The 27483-nt window shown below is 38.7% G+C and overlaps 1 protein-coding gene across 3 annotated transcripts in view; it reads right to left on the reverse strand.

Moving 5' to 3' along the window:
* Positions 1-27483, reverse strand: part of LOC149214577 (phytyl ester synthase 1, chloroplastic-like) — a 415714-nt gene that overhangs the window by 156552 nt on the left and 231679 nt on the right. For all 3 annotated transcript variants that reach the window (XM_089392330.1, XM_089392332.1, XM_089392331.1), the window contains exons 7-10: positions 23447-23555; positions 23203-23333; positions 22516-22885; positions 17395-17508 (exon numbers count right to left, since the gene is read on the reverse strand). In XM_089392330.1, coding sequence (XP_089248456.1) covers positions 17395-17508; positions 22516-22885; positions 23203-23333; positions 23447-23555 — 724 coding nt within the window. The remainder of the gene's footprint in view (positions 1-17394; positions 17509-22515; positions 22886-23202; positions 23334-23446; positions 23556-27483) is intronic.

The raw sequence follows: 27483 nt of genomic DNA on the forward strand, positions 1-27483 counted from the left end.
AATACTAGTGATTACCCCATTACTATTGTAGTTGTATCCCTTATTAATATTGTTGTGCCCCTATTGTCCACATATTGTTATTACTGTACCCCATAAAATCCATCTATTGTTATTTTTATGGCTTTATATTATTATTGTTAGGTCGGCTAGGTTATATTGTGACTCCTTACACTCCTATATATAGAAAGGAGGTTTGTCATTTGAATCATCCAAGAATTGTTCATTTATGTAATGTAAAGGAGGTTGCCCCCTCAAAGAGGTTGAATTCTAAGGCATTGATCTATCTTTTCTATCTTTTTCTTGAGCTGGTTTCATAACAATGGAGTCTTTAAAATGAGGAGGAGGAGATCATTTGTGACATCTTGGATTTGTGTATTGTTTTTGTGGTGAGGTTTTGAGAACCCAGTAGCCCCAGGATGAAAACCCTCAGGTGATTCAGTGAGAGTGGGCGAGCACCCATCTCTTCCTTTGGTGGATCCATTCAGGATCCATAGGTTGTAGTTTATTAATTTTCAGTTTGTGTTGGAGGCCAGTTGCAACATTATAGTAGATCTATCTGGGGCCATCATCTCAGCCATATTCCTGCTCTTATACCAGCTTATTTACATATCAATAAAATAATGATAAGATATTCCGCATGTTTATATTCGCTACTATTCAGTTGCAGATTCTATTTCCCGTTTTTGTCGTAAATTTTGTGGTTTAATTTGTGCAAATTGTTTATGGTGTTGACGACTTAAATTTCTAAAGTTATTTTTTGCAAATTTTATATTTGGGATATTACAATGCTATCAGAGCATGATTTTGGCCAACTATGGGTTAAAATCAAAGTTGATGTATTGTTGTATTGTTCATGAAGAATAAGGGGGGCAAGTTTGTGGATTAAAATTTTTAAACGATTTGCTGGAGAATAATTGTTGCAGGTGTATCCAAAAAAATAAAAATTGTTTGACCAGATTTATTGTAGGGCTGAAATTAGTTTGCTAGGCTGAAATTATTTTGCTGGGGCGAATTCATTTTTTTGGGCCAAATTATTTTGTTGGGTTAAATTGATCTTCTAGACTGAGATTATTTTGTTGGGCCAAATTTATCTTGTGGGGCCAACATTATTCTATTTTCGTGAATTTCTCTTGATGGACTGAAATTATTTGTTGGGCTAAGTTTATTTGTTGGAGCCCAATTTATTTCCTAGAGCATAGTTTATTTTCCTAAGCCAGATTTATCTATTGGGGCTGAGTTTATTTGTCGGGCCCAATTTATCTGTCGTAGCCCAGTTTATGTTTTGGAGGTTTTGTAGGAGATTTCTCTCATTTGAGCCGATGATTTTGCAGTGAATTTGCAAGACTGGAGTGTAGGAGCAGTGTGGTACAAATTTATCTTATTTGGAGCAGCGTGCAGAGCTGGGCATAGTAGGAAACTCACACTAAATTGGGCTTTCCGTATCTTTAGGAATTTGTTGTCGCACAGATTGTCTAGGCAGCGCGACAACGCTCAGACCGGGGGGGTTGTCACCCTGATCCCCGATCTCTCCGTTTAAGCCGTCTCCCAATAGCAGGCTAAGGGGGGTAGACCCTATGGGATAAATGAAGACCAACTGGGAATCAGCTAGCTTGGGAGACACTGCAGGGGAAAACCAGCACTTGATTGATTTTAGAATTAGATCTTTAAATGCTTAAGACCAGTGCCTTATGGAGTCAATGAAAACCAAGTAATTAATTCGCTATTGCTGCTTATGAAGTAATTTAATGATTGCTTGAAAATATTTACAAAATATCCAACATGTAACGCGCATTATATAATCCAAGCAATGATTAATTTCACCAGATTGAGAATATTCAATAGATGCGCAATGCTCTAACAATTAAACTTTAAAGGATCAAAATTCATTACTCAACCATGAAATTCAAATGCTGACCAGTTCATAAAAGGATTCACCACTTTCAAATAGCTAATCTTCAAATAAAATTTAGGCACATTTAACTATATAAAAATGACAAATCCCACATCAAAAATTTTTAGCCTTAGCGAAAAGGATACACCCAAAATTGTAAATGCGGCAAATCCTTAAGTGAATATGCCAAGACTAAATGTGACAAAATATTTCAATTTATTTTTTTAATAAAATAAAAACTAAATTCTAAAATAAGACCAAACCAAAACCAAAAAAACTTTTTATGATTTTTTATATTTTTTTAATATTTTGTTATTATTTTTTATGCTATAAAATTCTAAATTTAAAATTAAAATATAACAAAACTAAAATTAAAATCTAATCTAAAACTAAGCCTAATCAAAAATCTAAAAGGGACTCCTTTATGCCTTTTTTATATTATATTATATATATATATATATATATATATATATATATGATTTTTGAAATTTAAAATCAAAATCAAATAAAATTTAAAATCAAGATCAAAATAGAACAAAGCTAAATGAAATCTAAACTAAACTAAATGAAATAGAAAAGAAAATATAATATAATTAAACCTAAACTAAATTTAATTTTAATGAAACAAAAAATATATACACCCTAGCTAAACCAACACATATAATGAGAATACATATTAACATAACCCTAACCATGAAACAAAAGAAGAAAAAATCGAATGTTAAAATGCGGTGACCCCAAATCTTACCCACGCATGTCGTTTCACTATTTCTTTTTTTGTGTTGTGCGTACGCAGGTGATGGCCAACGGAGGAACAGCCTGCGGATGAGGAGAATTGAGAGCGACGGGTTGATTGTTAATGCAGATGATAAATGCAGGTCGAAATTTGAAGCTTGCTGCGTGGAGAGAATAGCTGAGGCAGCAAATGGAGAACTGAGTGCTAGAGGGACGCGGAATAGGTATAGCAAAAGCATGGAGGTGATATGGACTGAGGGAAGGCGTGGATAAGAACTGGAGGAGATTGAAGGTTGCGACTGCTGCATGAGGGATCCTGGCACTAAGTGAGGGATCAAGGGCAGCAGTGGATGCAGGTGGAAGGTGATGGATAGGAGAAACTCGAGCAAGGGGATTGCGCGTAACTGGAAGCAGCTCGATGGAAAAAGAAAACGCGTGTGCAGTTTGGAGCACGCAGAATATAGAGGGGAAGGGTTTGAAACCGAATGGAGCAGTTGAAAGCTTGAGGAGAAGGATGCGGATATGACTGTGTGGATGGAAAGGGTAGCCCCTTGTTTGCAGGTTTTGAAAATGAGCAATGACAGAGCGATGCAGCCGCGTGGAGAATGCTACAAAGTAATGCAAGACCAAGGGCAGCATGCACAACACATCTTGCTTTAAAAAAAATCAAATTTTCCTTTAACACAATGAAGCCCTAGGAAATAGCAGATAGCCCGAAAAACCCCTGAAATTTTTTTCAGAAACCCCTGCAAACAACTGGCTTGGAAAACCTCGAATTTCTTCAAAAACCTTTGCAAGAGCTGACTCTGAGGCCAGATCTTACCCTCCAGGGCCTAGATCTGGCTTCAATCAAAAACGTTTCCTTAGGCTTGCAATTTGCAAAAAAAACACCCAGGAACAATATATGCAAAACAAAACTAAAAACCCTAAAACCAGCTAAGTAATTACAATATTCACAGTTTAAAGGCTCTAAAAACCCAGATTTGTCAATATGCCACAGAAATATTTTTTAAGATTTTGAATTTGAGATGAGGTGCTTCAGAAAACCCTTCATGCCTTCGCAGCAGAAATTCTAATGATAAGCCCAGGATCAAAACCAACTGGGCTCTTCAGAAAATGCAATCCGGGTGTTCGCTGGTTCAGCCAAGAACTTCCCCGAATGCCTGGTAAACTCAAAATCAAAGATATCCTGCACAACTTAATTCAACCATTAAAAAAGACAGAGAAAACGATATTAAAATCCAGATCTAATGGAGATACCTGCCACCATATTCAGAAATTTAACTACCATTCAAACCCTAGCGACTAAAAAAGATACCTGTGTTTAAAATCACTCTTCATAAAGCTATCATCAATGGTTGAAATTAAAATCATACACAACAATAAAACATCTTACAACATTTCTGAAAGAGTAACACCAGCCAGATTTCAATGCCAAAGTCTTTCTTTATTGCACAAAAAATGACTACAAGAGAGTTTTCTTTAGCACACGACTCTCAAATCGAATGATTTCAAATGACCTCTAACACCCTATTTAAAGGAAAATTTCCCAACAGCTAGTTCAAGTGATCCATGTCAAAGTGATCTCAACTGTCGATGAGGATCAAAATATCTTTTAATCTCATCCGTCGAAATTTTAAATATATTAAAAAATTAAAATCTTGCATTTATTTCCTCAAAACTTTGACTTATTATTATTTTATTTTATTTTCCAATTTTTTTATTTATTATTCTTTTAATTTATTTTATTTTATTTTTTATCTTTAATTTTTAATTTTTTAATTTTTTTATTATTTATGTTTTTTTATTTTTTTTATTGGACCCTCGAACTTAGCCTTAGGAAAAAATACCTAGGGCCTAGGACTTATGAGGGGATTAATTATTTTCTAACCCTCAAGACACTTTACATCATGACTTTTACAATTTTACATCTCAAGGGGGAAAACCCATTTGACATAGACCCTCATAGACCACCCAGTTCTGCGACACAAATATAATCTAGCAGATCAAGCAATTTGTAATAACCTAACCAAATAATTAGGATTATTTCCAAATTACTTTTACATAGACTCGAAGCACACTAGGATTCCCCTAAGATTCTAATGATAAAATCCATTCCAGCTTTGGGGTCGGGCTGAAGGAAAACTCTGCCGACCATGGGTTAGTGAGACAAAAAACCTTCCAGAATGTAGATCATCACTAGAAAATTAGGTTTACCTAGGCAAATATATACATAACACAGATCTGCTAAGATTATTTACAACTTACACATGCAGACTAGGTTTACAACATAACATGATCGGGCTGATGATGACAGTCGAATGGCACGAACATATTGATCAAGCGCTATCCCTTTTGCGAAAAAGGGGGTGTACTGCTATGGGTAGTTGACACGTAGTGGTCAACAAAATCTACACAAGGTTTTTCTGGGTTTTTCTAGGTTCTGTGAGAGGGGTCCATGGTTAAAATTTTACAACTTTCCGAGAAGTATTCAGGTTGTAAATTAACATTCCTTCAACAGTGCGTTTATTGGTAAACTGGATAATTCACACCACTTGGTGGTATTGATCTTGGCTTTGACATAAGCCAAACCATTTCTGGGTTTGGTGTAAGGAGACTCAAATTAAATTCTCACAATTGTTGGAGTAGTATTGAGGGAAGAAATACTAGTTCATCTTCAACAGTGGTAACGTAATTTTTTGGGCAGTGCAAATTAATTATTTGGGCTATTTTGTTGGGCCAAATTTATCTTGCGCTGAATTTATCTTGTAGGGCCTGCTACCACTCAAACCATCAGGGGACAGAAAGGGTTCGTAAGAGGGAAAGTGCTAGGTCAAGGGCAACGGTGGGGGCTTAGCCCACTGTCCCCACAGTTAATTCTCCTTGTTCTTTACGGACTCTCACTGATGGGAGCAGTCATAGTAGTGTAGGGATCACTTTGTAAATTAGATGTCAATGGATAGGCGAGAAGTGACCCTGAAAACTCTTTCCCAAGGATGGAATTAAAAATGGAACTTGCTTGCTCTATAAGAAAGGGAATTGGTCCACCAGGGGTAAGGGGTGAGGATTGAAGGGTTGAGGGAGAAATAATTAGCTTATAAAGGAGTTTCTCAATCCCTACAATCCTTGGGAACTTGGACTTCCAAATTATCTTTGACAAATAGTCTTAGTTGAGAAGTGGGACCACACAAGGCCAAGTGGACCCAACCCAAGTTCGGGGATGGAACGTAGCAACCAATGATGTTCCTATCTTGGAAAAGGTGAGGGGAAAAGACCAAACAAGAATATTTACTTCAAAAGGTTGAATTGATCCTATTAGTATCTAGCCATAGGGATCCCTAGGCAAAATTTGGTCCTAGAGCTAGAGCTTGTGATTCCCGAAGATTCCACCATCAGAATGGCGTCAAATTTTGAGGAGAGGAAGGGGACCCATGAGTGCAATAGCCTAGAGAAGATCAAAATTTTTCCTTGGGCCAACTATCGAGAAATTGATGCCCTACATGACCCACGACAAAACAAATGGAAACCACTTGCAATCCTGCATAAGATCCAATGCGTCCCCTTGGCTTCCAGTATAATCAGTCGTTAGAATAATCGGGTTAAGGAGCTTACATACCATGGATAACAAAGTGGGAACTTCATAATCACATGCCCTTCCGTAATGGGCTTTGGCATGTGTTAGTGTCTCCAAACTCCAAAGGGGGTTAGCCAAGTACCTCATTAGCTGGTTTCAGCCCTTAGAGGGTATAATATATCCAAGCTACACCCTTCTAATGGGGGTGGCGAGTGACAAATAGGTGAGATGGAATAGGGAACGAGGGGGGCAATCTTGGGCCACATAATGGGGAATAGGGGTAGCTAGTTAAAGGGAAGCCCACACTTGGGTATATAAAGCATAGGAGGGAGCAATAGTGGTACATGAGGTGCCCCGACCTTGATTTTCTGCCCTTCTTTATATGCCTTTTTCCATTTATGATTTGTTTTTAGTTAACTGCTCAGGGCTCAAAGGACAAGAGCATGACGTGTATAATATACGGTGATTACCCCCTTTGAGGTAGGGTGGTTCATTGCCCTCCAAGGGTTTGGGACAATCATGGGTTCCTGAGTGATAGAGGAGGCTCATCTAGGGTCTATGGAACCAGGGGGATGGCCATGGATGGGGTAGAGCTCATGTGTCGGCTTTTTCCCACGTGCTAATTACTTTTGTCCTGACCATCTTTTGCATCTTGTGGTGCAATTTCCTATTAAATGTGGCCATTTATGCTTTTCACTTTTTCTTTTAATTGCTTCAACCTCTGGGGCATCATTCTAGCCCTGACCCAAGGTGGGGGCAAGGGGGTAGGGAGGCTAGCCCTATGTGGACCCAGATGGGAGAAAAGATGAACGTGGGCATAGTGAGTCGAAAGGGAGTAATATGTGCAGAAAAAGGAGTGGGACCACGCACCCAAAATCATGGTTTCCCAAGTAGTACCACCCTAGAACCAAATGGTCAATAAAGGAGATCCCACAGGACTAAGATCCAAGGGTAACAACCCAAAAGAGATCAAGGGGACAAGACCACAAACTAAGCCCAATCTTTCCGCAAAGTCCCCCCATCAATCCATACCCATAAGTATCCATGATAAGTAAACCCAATAATCAATTACCAAATGACAAGACATACCTTTAAATTTGGGAGGCTCACCTTCAAACATGCGATCAATACAGGTGGGTGAGGGACCGCATGGCTGACTTAGGTGGCAGAGAAATGGCACAACAAACTAGTATGGGGCATTAACAGGTTACTCATCATGGAGAAAAAATTCTCTTGGGGATATCACCCACAAGGTGGTGGGTAACATCTGGCTCAACTGGGACGTGATATCTCGTAGAAGTGGCCGAGGCTGCTCGAACGGGAGGTCACTAGAACTCCAACAATTTCTTGGTCACTATAGACCTATTATCTACACATGTCAAAGATCAAAGCCACGAGATAGCATGTTTTTCAGGGTGTCTGATGATCACCCATACTTAATGTTAGCCCATAAACTAATAAAATATGAAAATCATATATATATATATATATATATATATATATATATATATATATACATATACATATACATATACATATACATATACATATACATTTTCTCTTTTTTTTATATGCAGTCTAATATATCATGAAAAACATCATATGCAGTTAGTTTTAATGCAAAAATCATCATGCAATGCATCCTACTCTAACATGCATATGATATAACATCAAGAATCAAGGAAAGGAGTGATACGACTTATTTTTATCGGTTGAGGCCAAAGTTCGTCATTGAGTTTGGCAATGTAGTAATAGTCATCCCAAACTTTCCCATGAATCCTAACAAGAACTAACTCTTTGTCCACCAAGACCAAGTCCCCTACTTTGTATTCTTTCTTGGTTTTCCACTTTTTGCTTGGCTTGTGGTTTGGTCTTTTAAGGATACAGACCTCTTGTGAAGGGAGAATGGGGGAGGGCTTCGTGGTGTTATGTGCTTCATAGTAAGGACCAAGTTCAATCACATGTGATAGGTAGGTAGGTTCTCTATGAAGGATGAAAGGGGTCCCATCAGACTGAGGGATGGTAGCATATGATAGATCCATTTGAACATGCCCCCCAATAGTGGCTCCCCATTTCCTAGATAGCAACATCCCCCATACATCAGGAATATCGATGACAACAATGTCCATGAGAAGGGATATGTCGGGGTTTCTAGATAAAGAAACCTTAAGATCCTTAATGAGACCCTCCACTTCCACAAGTTTGGAGTTAAACCCACACACCTTGTATGGTCGAGTAATGTTGAGACCCAATTGCTTCATAACAGTGAAAGCCATGATGTTTGCGGAAGCTCCTGAGTCAAGCATACAAACATGGAGATAAAGGTCATTGATGGCCAAAGTGAGCATGAAAGGTTCATGCCCAAGGTTTCGATCGGGAATGTGAATGTTTTGCAAGTCTTCTGGTAATTCTTCCTCTTCAAAACCCAAGGACTTCTTAATTTGTTGTCCTTGCTCAAGAACTTTAGCAATCTCTTTTAGAGGGACAGATACGATCATCTTTCCAATAGCAACATCCATATCAATGTTAAGCCGAACATGTTTTCCCTTCTCTTTCCTCTTGGTGTTTTATTCCCTTTGAGGGCCCTATTTTGGTTTAGCTTTTGTTTGGGAATCTGGAGGGTTCCTTGAAAGGTCTTTCTCTTTGGGGGTCTCTTTATAGGGTACTTTTTTTGGGACGATCTTGCCTGGGAAGAGATTCCACTTTGTTAGGCTCTTTGGAGTTTGCAGGGTCTTTGCCATGGTCTCTTCAGGAGTATTGGACCCCTTTGAATCTTCCCCTATGCTCATCATTGTTTAGGACAAGCTCTTGTTTTTTAACTTTGGTCATGACCTCATTAACGGGGGGTGAGTGTATGAGCCTCCAAGTAAACTTTTGAATCTATCATCTTCTACAAGGTTAGTTTGTTCATCTGTTTCATCATCATCACTCTCATCACTCTCATAAGGCTCATCTTCAGAAGAAGAGTCTTGGTCCACTATATTGGTTGGGGCCAAGGTGTTTGGGACTTGACATGAGCTAGTTTATCTTCATCACTTTGCTTTCTTGGAAAAGGCTTCCCCTTTGGGACAAAATTTGACTATTGGGCCTTCTCCAAAGCGGTGATTTTGTTCATAACAATTCGATCCTGTGAATGAAATTCCTCATTAAGTGTGTGCATCTTCTTAACGATAACCCAGATGGTTTCTTCATGTTGATCCTTTGTTTTCTCCTTCCAGATCTCAGTTTTGGTTTTAGGGATGTCATCAACATTCATTTTTGAGATGCGAAGGTGTTCCTCATCCTCAATCACTTTTTATTTAGCTTCAACTAATGTGGAAGGCGTCTTGTCCCTTAAGGCATATGTTAGGTGACCCCCCACAAATTTGACAAATTTATCAAGGATGTTGGCATCAGAAGGCCTTAGGTCATCAAGGATATCTCGTACAACCTTATCAAACTTTTGAATTAATTCCTGAAGGCTTTCCCTTCCCTTAGATATCTGATAAAAAATTTCGATATTGAAGGTTCCCTGGGCATTGCAAGACTACCTTTTCATGAATAGGCCTTCAAATTCATCGGAATCAAAGATACAGCCAAGAGGGAGACTAAGGTACCATTCTCTAGCTTGCCCTTCAAGTGATAAGGAAAACAACATCATGATCCTATCTTCATCGAAGATCAACCTAGGCGACAATTTCCAATAAAACTCTTCAACAAAATCACGGGCACTTATAGTGGCATCTCCCTTGAACCTGGGTAACCATCGGTCATATTTTTTAGGTCATATTGCTATTGCCAGCAACATCTATCTTTTGCAGAGTTGAGTCACTAACTTTTTTGAATTCAGGAAGGAGAGCAGTGCCAAAAGGTGATGGTTCACGGTTCCTTTTTGCAGCAACCCTAGTTAAAAGAGGAATGGTGTCACCTTCAAGAAAACTACAGGTTTTGACAATGAGTGGAGTCGCCAGAGGAATAATAAGAATGTCGTTAGTGAAGCAGACATGCTTCCACCCCAGAAACGGCGCTAGAAATGTTACCACTCAAACTAGTAGGGGACCTAAATGGGGTTCCTAAGAGGGCAACTGCTAGGTCAAGGGAAACGGTGCTTAGCCCACTATCACCACAACTAAGTCTCCCTTCTCTTTACAAACTTTCACTGATGGGAGGAGTCCTGGAAGTTAGGGATCACTTTGTAAAGTAGATGTCAATGGATAGGTGAGAAGTGGCCATGAAAACCCTTTCCCAAGGATGGAATGAAAAATGGAACTTTCTTGCTCTTTAAGCAAGGGACTTGGTCCACTAGGGGTAAGGGGTGAGGATTCGAGGGTTGAGGGAGAAATAATAAGCTTATAAAGGAGTTTTTCAATCCCTATAGTCCTTGGAAACATGGACTCCCAAATGGTCTTTGACAAATAGTCTTAGTTGAGAAGTGGGACTACACGGGGCCAAGTGGACCCAGACCAAGTTCGGGGATGGAATGTGGCAACCAATGATGTTCCTATCCTAGACAAGGTGAGGGGAAAGGACCAAACAAGAATATTTACTTCAAAAGGTTGAATTGATCCTATTAGTGTCTAGACTTGGGGATGCCTAGGTAAGTCCTAGAGCTAGGGCTTGTGATTACCGGAGATTCCACCGTCAGAATGGCCTCAAATTTGGAGAGGGAGGGGACCCACCAGTGAAGTAGCCTAGAGAAGATCAAAATTTTTCCTTTGGCCAATTGCTGGGAAATTGATGCCCTAGGTGACCCACTAGGGATAGACTCGAGAAAGTGGAAAATGGTGAAAAGAAGGTTGATGTGATCACCCTTTTTATGGAAATAGTGCCTAATTCACTTGGGGATATGGAGTCAAGGATGGTAATGAGTAAGAACTTGGACTCTTGATCAAGGAGGCCCAGAAAGTCAACTTCATCCAATGTAGATAGTAAGAAAAGAAAAATGACTTTCAAGCATTTACACTTTAAAGAAAATGATGCAATCTTCTCAAGATAAATAATCTCTAGGACATTTCATTCATATAACATTAGACCATACATTTAATAACTAAAACATTGCTCAATTCCACATTACAATAATGCAACAACTAGCGGTAGTTTAAGCCGTATGCAGCAGCAAGAATAACAACGATAAAAAGAACTTACAATTTTATAGTGTATATCCAAACAACAATTTGTTTGCATAACAAAGCTCCAAGATAAGAGAAATAGCCCAAATCCATACATCAAAATTCATCCATCTCCAAAAATATCCTCCAAGGAAAAAAGTGCGAAAATTTTCTAAGACAAGAGAGATCCCAATTCAAGTGATGATACAAATGAATGTATCTAACATCAATATATAGCCTCCTAAGGAGTTCAAATTAGCCTATGGGCCCCTAAAGATAAAATAATGTGCAAATAATAACTCCTAATGGTGACAAGCCCACCAGGCTAGCTCATAATGTAAAAACAAGCCTCATAAGGGGCCAAATAATAATGTATGCATGTCGTATGGCCCTCCAAAGTCTAAATAACATCTTGAAGTGCCATATTGAAGAATAAATTCCTCAGAATATGATGGACAAGGGGGTGGCCCCTTGTTCTCCAAGTAGTAGACTTGTGGTGCTCTCATCTGGGTCTGAGGGCACATCAATGATCCAATGGGTCTCCATATGAATTGGAGATGTATTTAGATCCTTTGCATTGGTCATGGTGATGGAATGAATGCTGCCATTACATCATACAAGTGTTGGGATACCTGCCAAGAGTGTGGGGCACTTGTGGGGCCTGTTGGGCATAGTGTGCCAATCATGTCACCATCGTCCCAAAAGTGGATCGCTAGTAGTATTTGAACATCCACGAAGATATGCGGAGTTCTCTCTATTGTTCTGGAGGCTGATGGCTCTCTATGCGCACCCTACATCTGCCAATGTGGACCTCTGGGGGTTAGGATCCCACACAGAGAAGCCAAACCCAAATGGAAACCACCTACAATCCTGCATAAGATCCAATGCATACCCTAGGCTTCCAGTACAACCAATCATTAGAATAATCGAGTAAAGGAGCTTACAGACCATGGACAACGAAGTGGGCACTTCATAATGGCATGCCCTTCTACAGTGGGCTTTGGCACGTGCTAGTGTCTCCAAACTCCAAAGGGGGTTAGATAAGTACCTCATTAGGTGGTTTAAGCCCTTAGAGGAGATAGTATGTTCAAGGTACACCCTTCTAATGGGGGTGGCGAGTGACAAATAAGTGAGATGGAATAGGGAATGAGGGGGGCAGCCCTAGGCCACATAAGAAACAAGGGTAGCTAGATAGGGGGAAGCCCACACCTTGGTATATAATGTATAGGAGGGAGTACTAGTGGTACATGAGGTGCCCCAACCTTTATTTTTCCACCCTTATCTATATGCATTTTATGAATTTTCTTTAGTTAACTGCTCGGGGCTCAAAGGACAAGAGCATGATGTGTATAATATAGTAGTGATTACCCACTTTGAGGTAGGGCGGTTCATTGCCCTCCAGGCGTTTAGGACAATCATGGGTTCCTGAATGATAGATGAGGCTCGTCTAGGGCCTATGTATCCAGGGTGGTAGGCATGGTTGGGGTAGAGCTCATGTGTCGGTTTTTGCCCACGTGTTAATTATTTTTTTCCTGGCCATCTTTTGCATTTTGTGGTACAATTTCCTGTTAAATGTGGCCATTTATGATTTTCACTTTTTATTTTAATTGCTTCAACCTCCGAGGCATCCTTCTAGGCCTGACCACAGTTAGGGGCAAGGGGGCAGGGAGACTAGCCCTATGTGGACCTAGATGGGCAAAAAGATGAACGGGGTTATAATGAGTGCAAAGGGAGTGATATGTGCAAATAAAGGAATGGACCACGCACCCAAAATCGAGTATTCCCAAGTAGTGCCACCCTAGAACCAAATGGTCAATAAAGGAGATCCCACAGGACTAAGATCCAAGGGTAACAACCCAACAGAGATCAAGGGGACATGACCACAAACTAAGCCCACTCTTTCCACCAAATCCCCCCATCAATCCATACCCATAAGTATCCATGATAACCAAACCAAATAATCAATTACCAAATGAAAAGACATACCTTTAGTTTCAGGAGGCCCACCTTCAAACATACGATCAATATAGGTGGGTGAGGGTCCACATGGTTGGTTCGAGTGGTGGAGAAAAGGCACAACAAGCTAGTATGAGGCATCAAGGGGTTGTTGGCTACCGGTTGAGGCACATCATGGAGAAAAATTTCTCCTAGGGATATCACCCACAAGGTGGTGGGTAACAAGGCCAAAAGTATTTTTCCGAGACAAATGCATCTTGTTGTGCTGAAACTAATTTGCTGAAGCCCAATTTATTTGTTGGAGCTTAGTTTATTTACTAGGGCCCAATTTATTTATAGGAGCCTAATTTATTTGTCGGAGCCAAATTTATCTATTGGGGAAGAGTATTATGAGGTTGCATGTGCTAACTAAATGATTATATTGTTATGTTGTTACATAGTCATAGTTTGGGTATGTTGATTATTGATGCCATGTAAAGTTGAGTAGAGGTTGAGTCAAATTCTGTACAACATTGTCACCCTTGCTGCAAAATGATGGGATTTGAGGAGACTTTTGAAAATATTAGAAAAACCTTTAATGACTTTGAAATAAATTTGTACCAGCAACATTTCGAGAAATCACTTACAGTTGATGTTTAGGACTATAATGCATCCTTGCATCAAAGAGAAAATACGAGATTCGCAAAGGAGGTAGGGGATTGGCTCTTTTCACTTGGATCTAATTTGAAGAACATAAAGATGACTGCAAAAACTTTCCTTAATCTGGAGAATCTAGATTCACACCTTTCTAAAGTAAGCCAATTAGATTTGAGGGTCCTAAATTGGTCACTCAAGCCAACAATGCTTGCTTTGATTCAGTCTATATTCTTAGAGCACCCTTGTGAAGGGGTCAAACTTATAGTAGCCTCCTGTTCTAGTGAGATTATTAGAATAACTTCACCTATGCTTCCCTATAATGCTGACATTATGAGAAAAAATTTCCAACTAATAGAAGATAATCTTCAGGATCTACGTAACATCTTGGGTTTGGCCATTGAGAAGAGGCTCAAGATCTTGGAAACCACGGCTAGATTCATGGGTAACCATGATGACATTTGCAAGATGCTACAATTGAGGTTGTTGGCCATTTGGAGAAAGGAACAATTTGCCTCACTGGTTGCTTATGAACTAGCTAAAAGGTTGGTTAAGCAAAATTTGAAATTGTTCAGAAAGTAGCTGACCAAGGAGGAATTGGGGAGGATGTGAATTGATAGAGAAGAACAAGGTGCCAAAGCTCAAACATGCAGCAAAAATGAATTGAGAAGGAAGGGTCTTTGCTTCAACTACAAGGAACCTTGGGGACCTGATCACTCATGCTTGAGTGACACCGAGGATATGATAGGGGTAGAGTTGGGGGAGATTCCTCCAGACTTTCAAAATGAGGTTTCTTCTTTGGATGAGTCCACTGGGTCATACGAGGATGCCTATGGGGAGCATGAGCAGTCATGTGGAGTTGTTGATAGTAGGCCAAATTTATATTCCGGTGTGTATGATGAGAAATCAGTGGGGCCTATGGGAGACATTCAGGGTGATGAGTCGCCAATGACAATTGAGCATGAGCAGCATATGGTGGAGCATGAAATAACTAAAGAGGATCATATGCACAGTATGCATGATGAGCCTTTTGTGGAGAGCCAGTTGGAGGTTCATGTTGAGCCCATGATAGAGGAGGATGAGCAACCATCTTATGGACCAACCATTGATGAGGAGTATGAAAATGCACATATAGCCAGCAAGGTTGTAGTACTAGCAGACACTTGTCGTCACAGGGTGCTGGAGTCTGACAAGATAATTTTTCAAGATGTTCGTAGACCGGAGGAGCATGGAGTTTCTGGACAGATGAGAGAGGGTCTTCTGGAGATGGTGGTGCATCTATCTTTGGGCCTACCCACTGATGAGGTGCAGATAGGTGGAGTGACAACGAGCAGAGCTACAATGTTTCTAGGCAACAACCCTCTCTAGGAGCAACACAGTTTGGCCACTTGTACCCATTATAGGGAGAGAGGTAGAGTTTTCTTGATGGATATTGTTGATTGACTACACACCCTAGGAATCCATGATGCGCCTTTATCTATGCGGGTCTCCCCGGGGCCATGATAATTAATTTCTAGTGTTATGTTAACTTATTTAGAACATGTACAACTTAAAGACATGTTATTAAGTTGTAATAAGAAGGAAATGCATCATGAAAATAATTAGAAAATGCCATATATATACAACACTTTTGTATTCTATTGACACAATGAAGGAATATGGTATCTATTTGGTTAATTCACATATTCCACCCATGTGCATGTCATATTATGTTTAGCAAAACTTCATATTTCACATAATTTTTCTGAGGTTTACAGCCACAAATTTATGTTTATTGAGTTAGTTTAATATTATCTAGCCATTCTCCTACCCAACCTAACTATTTTAGCCAAATTACCCTACTATTGGCCAATAGACATGGAGTGTGGCCACTGGACACTCTTCATTGGAATAGTCAACTCTGTTTTTATAGCCAAAGGCTTTGATGTATAGATGAGGGACGGTGTCTTTCCTTATCTCTTTTTCTCATATTGTAATAAGCACAAGTTTTAAACTATTATTTACCAATTTATTACTTCTTACGCAGCAAGTTTTTTTGGGGGAGGGTAATTCTGTTTACAGTCATCTATGATTGTCCTTCAACTAAGTTGTTTAGTTATGAGGATTGATTCTATATCATCAAAATCACCTACGACTTGTACTTAGCCTCCTCTACACCCATTTGGAGGTATTGAACCTGGGTTTTTGCATTAATACCAGCCCAATCACATTGTTACTTGCTGCTAGGCTACACACATAGGCATCATGTAGCAAGTTTTGGGCTCTAGCAGAGATTTCTCTACCAATGTGTGTCCCTATATAATTTTGGTTGCCATAAGGCAGCTCTAGGGAAAACAAACCAGGGGAAGGTTTTTAGTTTTTACAATTACTCACAGACCAATTTGAATGTCGAGTTCCTGCACAAATTGTAAGTAGCTAGATGTCCCTGAGATTATATAGAACCCCCGTATTTTGTTCAAAACATTATGCTCTACAAGGTGATGCTAGAGAAAGATGGCCATCCTAATCAAGTTTAGGTTGACAGCTTGCTGTGTTGAGTTTGTGTAAATATAAAGCTTTGTAACCATAATCACAGAAAGATTTGTAGACAATGTGAAGATATGGTATCATTCTGTTGTTGATTGAATCATGAATGTATGTTTATTTGCTGGTTCTTTGAGAAATGGGTCAGCCACAGATTTCTTATTCTGGATAAGTTGTTAATTTACTATTATTTTTGTATTAAAATTCAGCTAAGATTAATCTTGGCCTTGTGTTTATGTTAATAAAACACGTGACATAACACAACCAGGAGACAATATTTTGGTATGTTCACCTAAATAACCAACTAAAGGAGATCCTCCTCTGTAACTAGTGTCTTTAATCTCCATGAATCATAACAACAATCTTTCAGAAGGGAACGCAAATAATAGATTAGAATAGGTTTCCAAGATGGTATCCATTAACAATCTCTCCTTTCCAGCACTCCATTTCTTTCATAATCCTATTGCCAAAGATTTGTCATTAAGCCAACACAATAATTATAACTTGGTAGTAAGGTTTAAGTTTTAACTAGTCATAATAGCATTTATTTGCATCTTGTTTTGGAGTAAATTAGTGAGAATTTCTTTGAATCTAAATGAAAATTTTCATTTATAAAAATAATATCCAATTCAACTATGCTAAACAGCTTCTTGCAATACGGCCTTACAAGTTTTTCTCTAGAATTGTAAATGCAGCTTTTGCTATAGGCATTGCACTGTTTTCTTTGGATTGAACATTTAGGTGTGTCCATGTCTGTTATTGTTACGGACCATTAAACAAGATTTATCCACTATCAAACATAAATATCTCATTATCATACTGAACCTTCTGGAGAGAACCAAAGAAACTCATTCGTAAAATTTAGACAATCAATAATTAAATAAGATAAAAAGGAGAAGAAACAAGAACAGATTACAGAATGGAGGAAGATGAACAATAACATTCCAAAAATTCAGCCTTAGTACTGATTCCAATGCACTTGTAAGCAAACAAACCTCAACAATATCATCTTCCCCCACGATGCCGAATGGAATAATAGTGGCCTCAAATCGAGCTGCCATTCGAACAAACTCTGCCTTCTCAGGCCAAAAGAGCTTGTATTGCTCACCCTAAATAATCAAGGAGGAAGACGGTTATACACGTATTTTATCAAGACTCCAAGCACTAAAAGAAGAAAAATTAAAAAGATCAATAGTCTGAATTACTTCTTAGAACAATGATTCTTCTCAGATGTGCAACAAAAAATGTGTTAGAAAGATGCCAGGTTATGGCTTTGAAATTATCTAAAAAAGGAAAAGAAAATGGGATGGCTGATATAATTTCAAGGAAAGAAAAAGAATGTAGGGTGGCTTATTCAACAACAACAAGAAGATTAATGCTTTAAATAAATGTGTAGAAGAATGATTCACTTTGGGATAATAATTGCTTGTATTTAGGTCAGAATTCCCAACTCAAAGAAAAGGTCCATTTGGAACCACAATTCTCCTATAGGGGAAAACTCGGAATTGAAAACTAATTATAGAATAAGAAAGAATTTTTCTGAAAGGGTCTTAAAACTTATGTTCAAAATTTGATGGCAGAGAGTTTGATTTTCCAACAAAGCAATGGAAAGATGATCAAGACTATATCTTCTAGAGCCGTTAGCTATACATAGGCAACATTGGGAAGAGGTCTTAATTAATTTTATCATAGGTTTACCAAAGGTGGAAGGGAAGAATGTCATCATGGTGGTGGTGGTGGATCAATTCATAAGGAATGTACCATTTTTATCAATTTGTCATCCTTTTAAAGGAAGTCTAGTACTGCTAGCCTTCATGGAAATAGTTTAGAATCTACATGGAAACAAAAAGATTATTGTGAGCGACGGAGATCCAATTTTCACTAGTATTTTTGGATTGACTTGTTGTAGGTACTCAACTAACTCATAGCTGGAATCTTACCATCCCCAATTTGAATGGAAAACTGAGATTTTCAATAAATTTCTAGAATGTTTTCTCCACTGCTTTGGACATGATAAATAGTGACAATGGGTCAAATGGTTATTGTTACCCATCAAAAGTGGGTAACCCTATAGGAGAAAACCTTTATCCTATCTTAGACAACCAGCCAACCAGCATCCCTACATATTGTTCAGTGACGATGATATGCCACATTTCTCTCCCATTTGCATGGGTCATACTCCTTTCACCATCCAACATTCTTCTTGAATGTGTTAGTTTTTGGATATTGTAATCGTTCGGATAGGTGTTCTAGTCTCTAAGGTGTCAGAGAGACTAAGGAACATGAGATTTCCAATACCGAGAAATGGTTTTGTGAGATATGACTCCAAAACACCTTAATTAAATTAATTGACCAGATAACTAAAATTTCATAAGTTTAACTTAGGAAAATTGGTTAATTAAAGTGTATTAATTATGGAATTCAACTTTTGCTCTAGAGACTTCTCAAAGTAATTTGACTGAGTCTAAGATGATCTGAGCCATCGATCATGATCAGATATTGGCCATTGATGCTCCTACAAGAGAATATAAGAGCAATTTGATGGGATGGAAAGAGACATAATTGACATCGAAGGAGCAAGAGAGCAAGGCAGTGCGAATTTCCCAGTGCGCAACATTCATCGAGGGAAGAGATCAAGGCAGTAGAGCATCATTGAGAGGATCAGCGAAAATTGGAGAAAGGGTTTCCAGAGGAGATTTCCACATAAATTTGTAGAGGCTGAGTTTACCAGCAAGAAGGTCATGCGAGTTTCTCCAATATGCTAATCTAGGTAGTAGATCGCTTTTCCAGTTGTTGGGAATCAATTCTGGAGGATAGAGCAAGTTTTCTGGTATGAGTGTAGGATCACCAAAGAAGCGAAGGATCAACAAATCTCAGTTTTCCAGCTAGTGCGTATTCCCCACAACAAGCGTCTTTTGTGTGCATTAACTAGAGGAGGCAAAGTCTGATTTTGCAAGGGAAACAAAGGGTTTCCAGGTCAATCTGCTAGTTGGAGTGATGGAGTAAATTTTCTGGAGCTTTTCCAGTGTTTGGCAAGCAGATCTATGTACTCACTAATTTGCTGAAGATAATAAAATAAACCCTCAACTGTTGCACTAGCTTTTCCTTCGGGGTTTTTCCAAGGATGTTAGTCCAGAAACTTTGGTGTTGTTTTTGTGCATGAATATATATCTCAGTTCCTGATTTATTTTCCGCAATGTTTATTTAATTGTGACAATTGTAGTAGTGAGCTATTCGTTATTTGTTGTTAATTAAATAACATAAGACAAATAAACTATATCAGTTATAAGAATAGTTTCTAGTTTATTACAATTGTCAAATTTTCACATGGTATAAGAGCGGTGTTGATCAAATCTAAAGCTTAGAGGTGAAAGGATAAGAAGTCATGCAGGTTCAGAGGGAGATCTTAAGGAATTTCTTCAGATCTGCAAATCTGACCTAGGCAGTGCATATAGCCGAGAGGCAAAGTTCGGTTTCTAGATCCAGCTTGGTGGAAAAGTGTGAACTACCTCAAATCTATAGCAATAGGAAGTGGATTTACCAGAGAGAGGGTTATGGTGAGCAGATTGTGATTTTGCAGAGGAGATCTATCAGATTTGGGCGTAGAAGATTTGAATCAAGGGTTACAGTTACAGATCTGCACAGGGAAGGAAGAGAAAAGCACATAGAGGGAATTTCCAGAAATTTTCAAATAGTTTCTAGTTTTCCAATCCGGCAAAGGAGATCGAATTTTCTAGCAACAGAAGGTCATACAAACTTGCCAATCTAGCCAGCGAAAATTTCAAGAGCAAAAACACATGTGCCAGGTCTGAAGAAGGACATTTAGAAGGTAGAGTGAGTTTCCCAAAGGGATAGTAGCAGGCAATACTAGTTCTGGGAAGGACACCAAAGGCAAGTGCAAGTTCAAATCTATAAGTACAGGAACAGATCGACCAATGCAAGATCAAGGCCGAATTAGATTGCCAGAAGGAGAAGGATATTTCCATTAATTATTTCTCCATATTTTGAGTTTCGCATCTTTTTGTAGCTTTCCAGAGATGGACGTGGTGAGCCCTGTTATTGCACCAAGAGTGTTGCAACTCCCAAGGGATCCTCAACTCAAATTATCAACCCGAGGTTCATAAAAACTTAGAGGTGACAGTGTTATATGCACAATAGGTTAGGTTCTACTCATGTCACCCTCAGTCATGAAATCAGATCAAGGTGTACAAAGACCATTCCTCCAACTAACTATAGTGAAAACTTCTTATGAAAGCATAATTGAACCTGATTCTAACTATGAAAGTGAAAATGCCATTCATTCAATTGTAGATGCTAATTGACATTGCATGAAAGAGAAAGGGCTAATATACTTGCACATTTAATCAAATCAGTAACCTACTTGCATGTATCATTGATCTACTTTACATTTGCTTGAAAATAAGGAATCTAACTTTTAACATGCTTATGAAAAATAAATACTAATTCTAACTATGTTTTGCAGTGAGGAAAGGAGGTTGGAGTGGTCTAAGAGCCTTCTTTAATCATCAAATCACAAGTTGGGGTCATTATTCAATTTAACTAGGCTAGGATCGAAGTAGGGAGAAAAACTGGTTGAAAAGAACACTGTTACAGGGCTGCTACAGGAGGTCTTGTATTGCTACAGGAGGCCAAATGGACCTTTTCTTTGAGGTTGTTTTCCTTTGGCTTTGAGAGAGGTTATTTCTTTAGTTCATTTCTTATTTTTCTCCAATTCTCTCTCCTGGTGGCTAGCTGACCCCTCAATGGTGATGGGGGTTGTTGAGGAAGGTTGAGGCTTTCCTTGATTAAGTCTATTTCTTCTCCTCTTCTTGAAATATAGAGGGCCTTGCCTTGGCTTCCTCCCCTTGGGCTTGACTAGTGTACCTAAGGCTGCTAGGGTGGCATCCACTTCTTCCTCAGTATTTCCTTCTGAAACATTTTCTTGTTTCTTTTTTCTTCTTCTTTTCTGAGGTCTGGAAGGTTCCCCATGACCTTTGGGGTTCCTTGTTCTCCTTCTTGTTCCACAGCAGGCTTGGTTGAGTCCTTATTGGGCATAGTTGTTTCAGTAGGTGCCTTTGTTTCTTCTTCTTCTTCTTCTTCTTTTATCTTCTTCTCTGATATTTCTTCTTCCTCATCTTCACCAACATGTTGTCCTTCCTTTGCTTATTCTTCTCCAACCTCTCTTTCTGCAGAACCAGTCTTTGTTATCTCTCCAAGTTCTAATAAGGCTTGGGCTTGTGTTTCAAGGAAAGCCTCCCTGTCCATATCCATAAAATCTATCCATGACACAAGGTTTTGAATCATCCATGATAATATGTTCCAGAGCATCCATGATAATGAGTCTTATGATTCCATGGTGAGTTATATACTGATGCTTTCCTCCTCTTACTCTTTGGCTGATCTCTATTATAGACTGAAAAAGAAAATGAGGAATGTTTAATCTGCTTGGGATAGGCAAATCCATCTGAAACCTTAGCTAATAGAGCAGCCTAAACTGATAGGCATAGACAACACTGAGTCTCCCCTCACAGGATATGTATTTCAGAATGTGATAGGCCACCTCATCCCATGGACAGGGTAGACCCTCTCTCCTTAGTTTTTGTTTTCAATCTCTTGCTAAACTATGTTTTGTAATTTCATATTAGTTTTAGGAGTTTTTTTGGAGACTTTACAAGGATAGTGTGTTCAAAATAGTGGAATGTAGACAAAGGAGAATGAGGGTTATCTATTTTTGCTTAATTTGAATGCAGATACTGAAAATAGAGTCCATTATGTAAAAGGTTCTGGCATTCAAACCAGACTGCATTAATATAAAACTTATAGCCATTTCTTTAAAAAAAGGTTTTTTTTCAGAAGATAAAACATGATTAACATAGAAGTTGGCTCTTGACTTCTGACCCTATTTCAAACATTTGGATACACTTCCTCCTTTATTCACAAATAATTCATTTCATAGATTAATTATCTAAGATTTTCTTGTGTCTACTTTTAAAACTAAAACAAACTTTCTAAACATATTGCTACTCACAAATCTTATTCTTTAATGTTAAACTCTCAACAAAGTAATCAAAAATTATAGTTTCCAACAAGTATTTGAATTTAAGATCTTCATCTACCTTCTGATGTAGGACTTCACGAGCACCTCCAGGGTACAAAAGAATAAATGAGTTGGAGGATAAAAGCTTCAGTAAATTCTTTCCTGAAACAGGCACTGCACCATGTAATCTGAATCTATCAAATTCATGTGGTTCTTGCAAATCTTCTTCCAAAATGTCACCCATCAACACTGGGTGTGCTATTCCACGAAGTAAAATATTCCGTTGCTTAAACATCTCTGTAACAAAGACACCAATTTCAAGTCCCATCAACAAGTGTATTCCTACAAATAAAACAGGTCCTTCTTGGGGAAGTCCTGAAAGTCCTTTAACAATTTTCCCATGTTGATTTGTAGAAAACATAACTGGGCTGGTTAGCTTTCTCATTACCCTGTACGCAAAAGGAATAGATATAATATTAATCAAGACATTCACAACATTATTTTTCTCAATGAGAAAGGCTAATACCTAAACAACTCCAAATTGGCATGTTCTGCCAATGTACCTTGCTAACTTCTTGCTTATGACATATCATAGGAGGTCATCCATAATTTTCGAATAGGCAGTTTGAGAAACCCACATAAGACATGGAACCATGTATTCTAGACAAGTAAAACAAAGCATAATCTAGAAAAACCTGAACAAATTAGAGTCTACAAGAGGAATGCATTTCTGAAATCCTTCAAGAGTATGTGCTAGGAAGTTTACCCCTGTCCTTCATAGCTTATTTCCCATTCTTCTCGAGTTGGTGGTACAAAATCAGAAACAAAACAATGTGCTCGCGAGTGACGGTAAAAAGAAACACTCTTAATTATTGTTGATAAAGAAATGTCTTCTTCCTACATTCAAACATTGGCGCAAGCTTAAAAAATGCATCAAGTCATTCAAGAATGGAACCTTTGTTAAAAGTGCATGCTACAGTACTATGGATAATTGAGAAAATTTATCTTACCAATAAAAGAGTATGACCTTTGTCTTTGAAATACCGGATCTTGCAGTTTTTCAAAACACTTTTGAGTCGAAGTGCCTCCTCCCTGCTTGGAAGAAACTCATCCTTCCCACTAAATGGCATTGCAGGAGAAACATGAATAAGTAGTAGAGATATACTTTCTAAAACACAATGATCACAAAGAGGAAAGTGTAAATCTGAAATAATATGTAAGAAAATATTATAAAACTATGCATTTTACAATCAAATAATAAAAGTGAAGAAATGCACTAAGAATAAATCGTCTTTAAAAGTAAATCTCCAAAATGGTTCTACTGGTACTTACTAACAAAACCAAACTGTAGCATATCAAGTTGAAGAAAATTCATTTCTACATGCCTTCTCTCTTATTTTCCTATTTAATCATAATATAAAAGGTGCTAGGGTACTTGTTTACTTTTGCTAAACACTTTGATGAGGAAATGTGGAATATTGGGAATGTAGAGATAGGCCTATTTTTGGACAATTGTCCCTGGAAAACCCCAATGTGGGAAAATTGTTGCAACAGATGAGGGATTTATTATTATTCTTTAGCAACAATTCTGAGTACAATAATTTAGATGCCTAACTGGCAATCTAATCTGAGGAAAATACTGGAAAAATTATTGTGAGAATTTTCTCTCACCCCACAGCCAATTTTTGCCCCTAAAATTACCTCCCTAGCCTCTGCGTTGAGCCTCCTATGTCACCCTCTGTGCAGTGCTTATGCAAATCCTGTGGGGATTCGGCCTTCATTCCTTTGCCTCTTCCTGGAAGTTGAAAACTTCCTCCCATAATACTACTACCCTCCTCTTCCACCTACTACTCACCCTTTGCCTCTATCTTCTCTGCCGAATTACTGCCACTGAGAAAATCAAACTGTCTAGGCAACTAAGTGTTTGCACTGGTGTATCCTCCATCACCACATCGATCTCCTCTTATAATATACTGATGGAGCACCAACAACCAAGATTGAAACTTAATCAATGGTTAAGATCATCTCTAGATCGTCCCTATAAGTTTCTAGATGATTCTCACCTTATCTAAATTAATATTGATTAATTAACCATATTCCCTAAGTTTAGACTTAGGAAATATTTTAAAAACTTTAATAATCTAATTGAGACACTTCTAGGCAGAATTTATTGAAACAATTTCTTGGTTTTGGAGATCTCATGTATTCTAGCCTCTCCACCCAATTTTGTGGCTAGAACATATCGATGCTACAAAAAACTAGCACTCCCTCTCAGCGAGGAATGTGTTCTAGTGCTGCACTCCCTGCCACAACACCCTATCTCTGCATCATATCTCGTCACACTGCTAATCTCTGGCCATACTGCCCACCAACCACTAAACAACTCTGATATATGCTGCATATGTGTTGTTGTTGACGTTGCCATATTGCTGCGAACACTACATTTGCACTGCAACTCCCTCTCATCTGTCATTGCTACAACTTCAAGGTTGCAGGAAATGGGGAAACAGGTACGAGTTTCTGAAACGGGAAGCGATACGAAACGTGACCTTCCTAAATTTTGGAAACGGGGAAACACGAATATATATATATATATATATATATATATATATATATATATATATTAGGACATTTAAGAAATATGTGCAATCATAAAGCATATATGATACATTCTAATTTATTACATTATGATAAAATTGTCAATTGTCAATGCATAAACTATAAGTCTCTAAATTTACATCACATTTACTCATGAATGATCACACAATGACAATAGAAATATCCAAAGTCAGCCACAAGAAATTTCTAATTTCTTGTCTCGTGCTTGATTGGGAGTCTCTTCCTACATAGTCGAACAACATTAGTGCTCTTGATTAAATACAAGTTTCATACCCTAGTACCCTACATGCTCTTGATTATTGGGAGTCTCCCCTACATAGAGGGCTTGGTTCTCTTGATTAAATACAAGTTCCATACCCTAGTACATGATAAAATCCAATGGAAACATTGCAATCCCCCCAATCCTGAAGTCCTGAAAAACAGATAAGTCTGCTGGATTTTGAGTGAGATTTAAAATTCTACTTTCTCCATATGAAATCCAATGAGGGCGAAACCACTCTCAAACATCCTGATTCATTTCATGGTAATGTTAAAAATTTAAGTAGAACTGCATATGCCTCAAACTTCCTGATGAACTGCATATCAACACTAGGGCAAAAGTTCACTTTTATAACTTTAGGCAGGCATCTAGAAGCAACTAGAATTCACTAGGATAATATAAAAATAAATTAGAAAACAAATAAAAAAAAAATTAAAAACAAAAACACAAGTAAAAAGCTAAAACGTGAATCGTACAGCCGTGAAACGCGTTTCTGGCCATACTAGCTACGTTTCAGTTTCGTGAAACGTGGTAGTACGGCCTGAAATGCTTTTCACGGCCGTACCACACGCATTTCAGCGTTTTGTACTCATTTCCATACGGAAACGGCCTCCTGCCCTACGTTTCTTGCAACTTAGTGTAGCTAAGAATCATCCAAGGTAATCTGCCTCTGCTACTGAAACATGTTCTCCACCATACCCATTTGTTCTATGAAATAGATGAACTTAGCTCTTCCTAGAGCTTTTGTGGGTATATCTGCAACTTGCACTTCTGTGGGAACACTCTGTAGTTGGACTACTCCACGTTGTACACAATCTCTAATGAAATGACATCAAATGTCTAGGTGTTTTGACCTGTCATGAAACACTGGTCACCTCCATCCTCTGCTAGAACAAGCTCATTAGCAACTTCCAAAACCATATAGATTTGCACGTGGTTGTGCTTGCTGCCATATACTCTGCTCCTGCAAAGCTCAATGCTACTGACTTATGCTTCCTAGTACATCAAGAAACCATCCCTAACCCAACATTGAAGCCTTATCCAAAGGCACTTTTCCTGTCCACTGAACTGCCTGCCCAATTTTCAACAACGAATCCACATAATCTGACATCATCTTCTCAAGTATATCTCAACCCATACTCAACTATGCCACGCACATACCCCATACTGTGTCTCGCTGCTGCCCAATGTACCCTGTTCAGATCTACCATGAACTGACTAAGGGTATTGACTGCGAACCTAATATTTGGCCTAGTATTGACTAGATACATGACCCAACAAGCTATCTATACAAGGTGAGGTCGACATCCTTGTCATCTGATGCATATATCTTCTTCCAGTTGATGATCATAGGTGTAGACATGGGTCTGCAATCCTACATTCTGAACCTCTTCAGAATATCTATAGTGTATCTTCCTTGCCCAAGGAAGATCTCCCCATCCTTTTTCCACAGTTCCAGTCCTAGGAAATAGTGCATCAACCCCAAATCCTTCATGTCAAACTCTATTGCCAGATTCCTCTTGCAGTCCTCTGTAAGCCTTGATGATCCTGTCAGAAAGTGATCATCCACATACAACACTAGGATGAGTGGCTCACCCTGTACCATCAAATAGTAAAGGTTGGGATCTCTGTCACTCTTGACGAATCCCATCTGTTGCAAGTAGGTATCAATCCTACCATACCATGCCCTGGGAACCTGCTTGATTCCGTATAGAGATTTCTTCAGTCTGCACACATGAGTTCGCCTCTCATGAGTCTCGCAACCCTCTAGTTGTTCTATGTACACTTCTTCCTCTATCACCCCGTTGAAGAAGGATGCCTTGACGTCCATCTTGTGAATCTGCCATCCCATCTGAGCTGCTAGGAATATAACTGACCAGATAGAAGAGTATCTAGCAACTAGGGCGAAGATCCCCTCATAATCTATCCCTTCTTTCTATGCATACCCCTATGACATGAACCTAACCTTGTATTTTTCTACACTGTCATCTAAATCATATTTGATCTTGTAGATCCATCTAGAAACCACAACTGATCTGTCTTTCGGCCTTGGCACTACCTCCCAAACATCATTTGTGATGAAAAATCTAGACTCTTCTACTATGGCATCTAATCGTACTTGATGTTGTGCAGCCTCCTAAAAGCTGGAAGATTCTCCTGAAATCTGGA

Source organism: Pinus tabuliformis, chromosome 1_1 (genome assembly GCF_031772625.1).
Source record: "Pinus tabuliformis cultivar Carrire ecotype Pingquan chromosome 1_1, CPIR1, whole genome shotgun sequence".
NCBI classification, from domain to species: Eukaryota; Viridiplantae; Streptophyta; class Pinopsida; order Pinales; family Pinaceae; genus Pinus; species Pinus tabuliformis.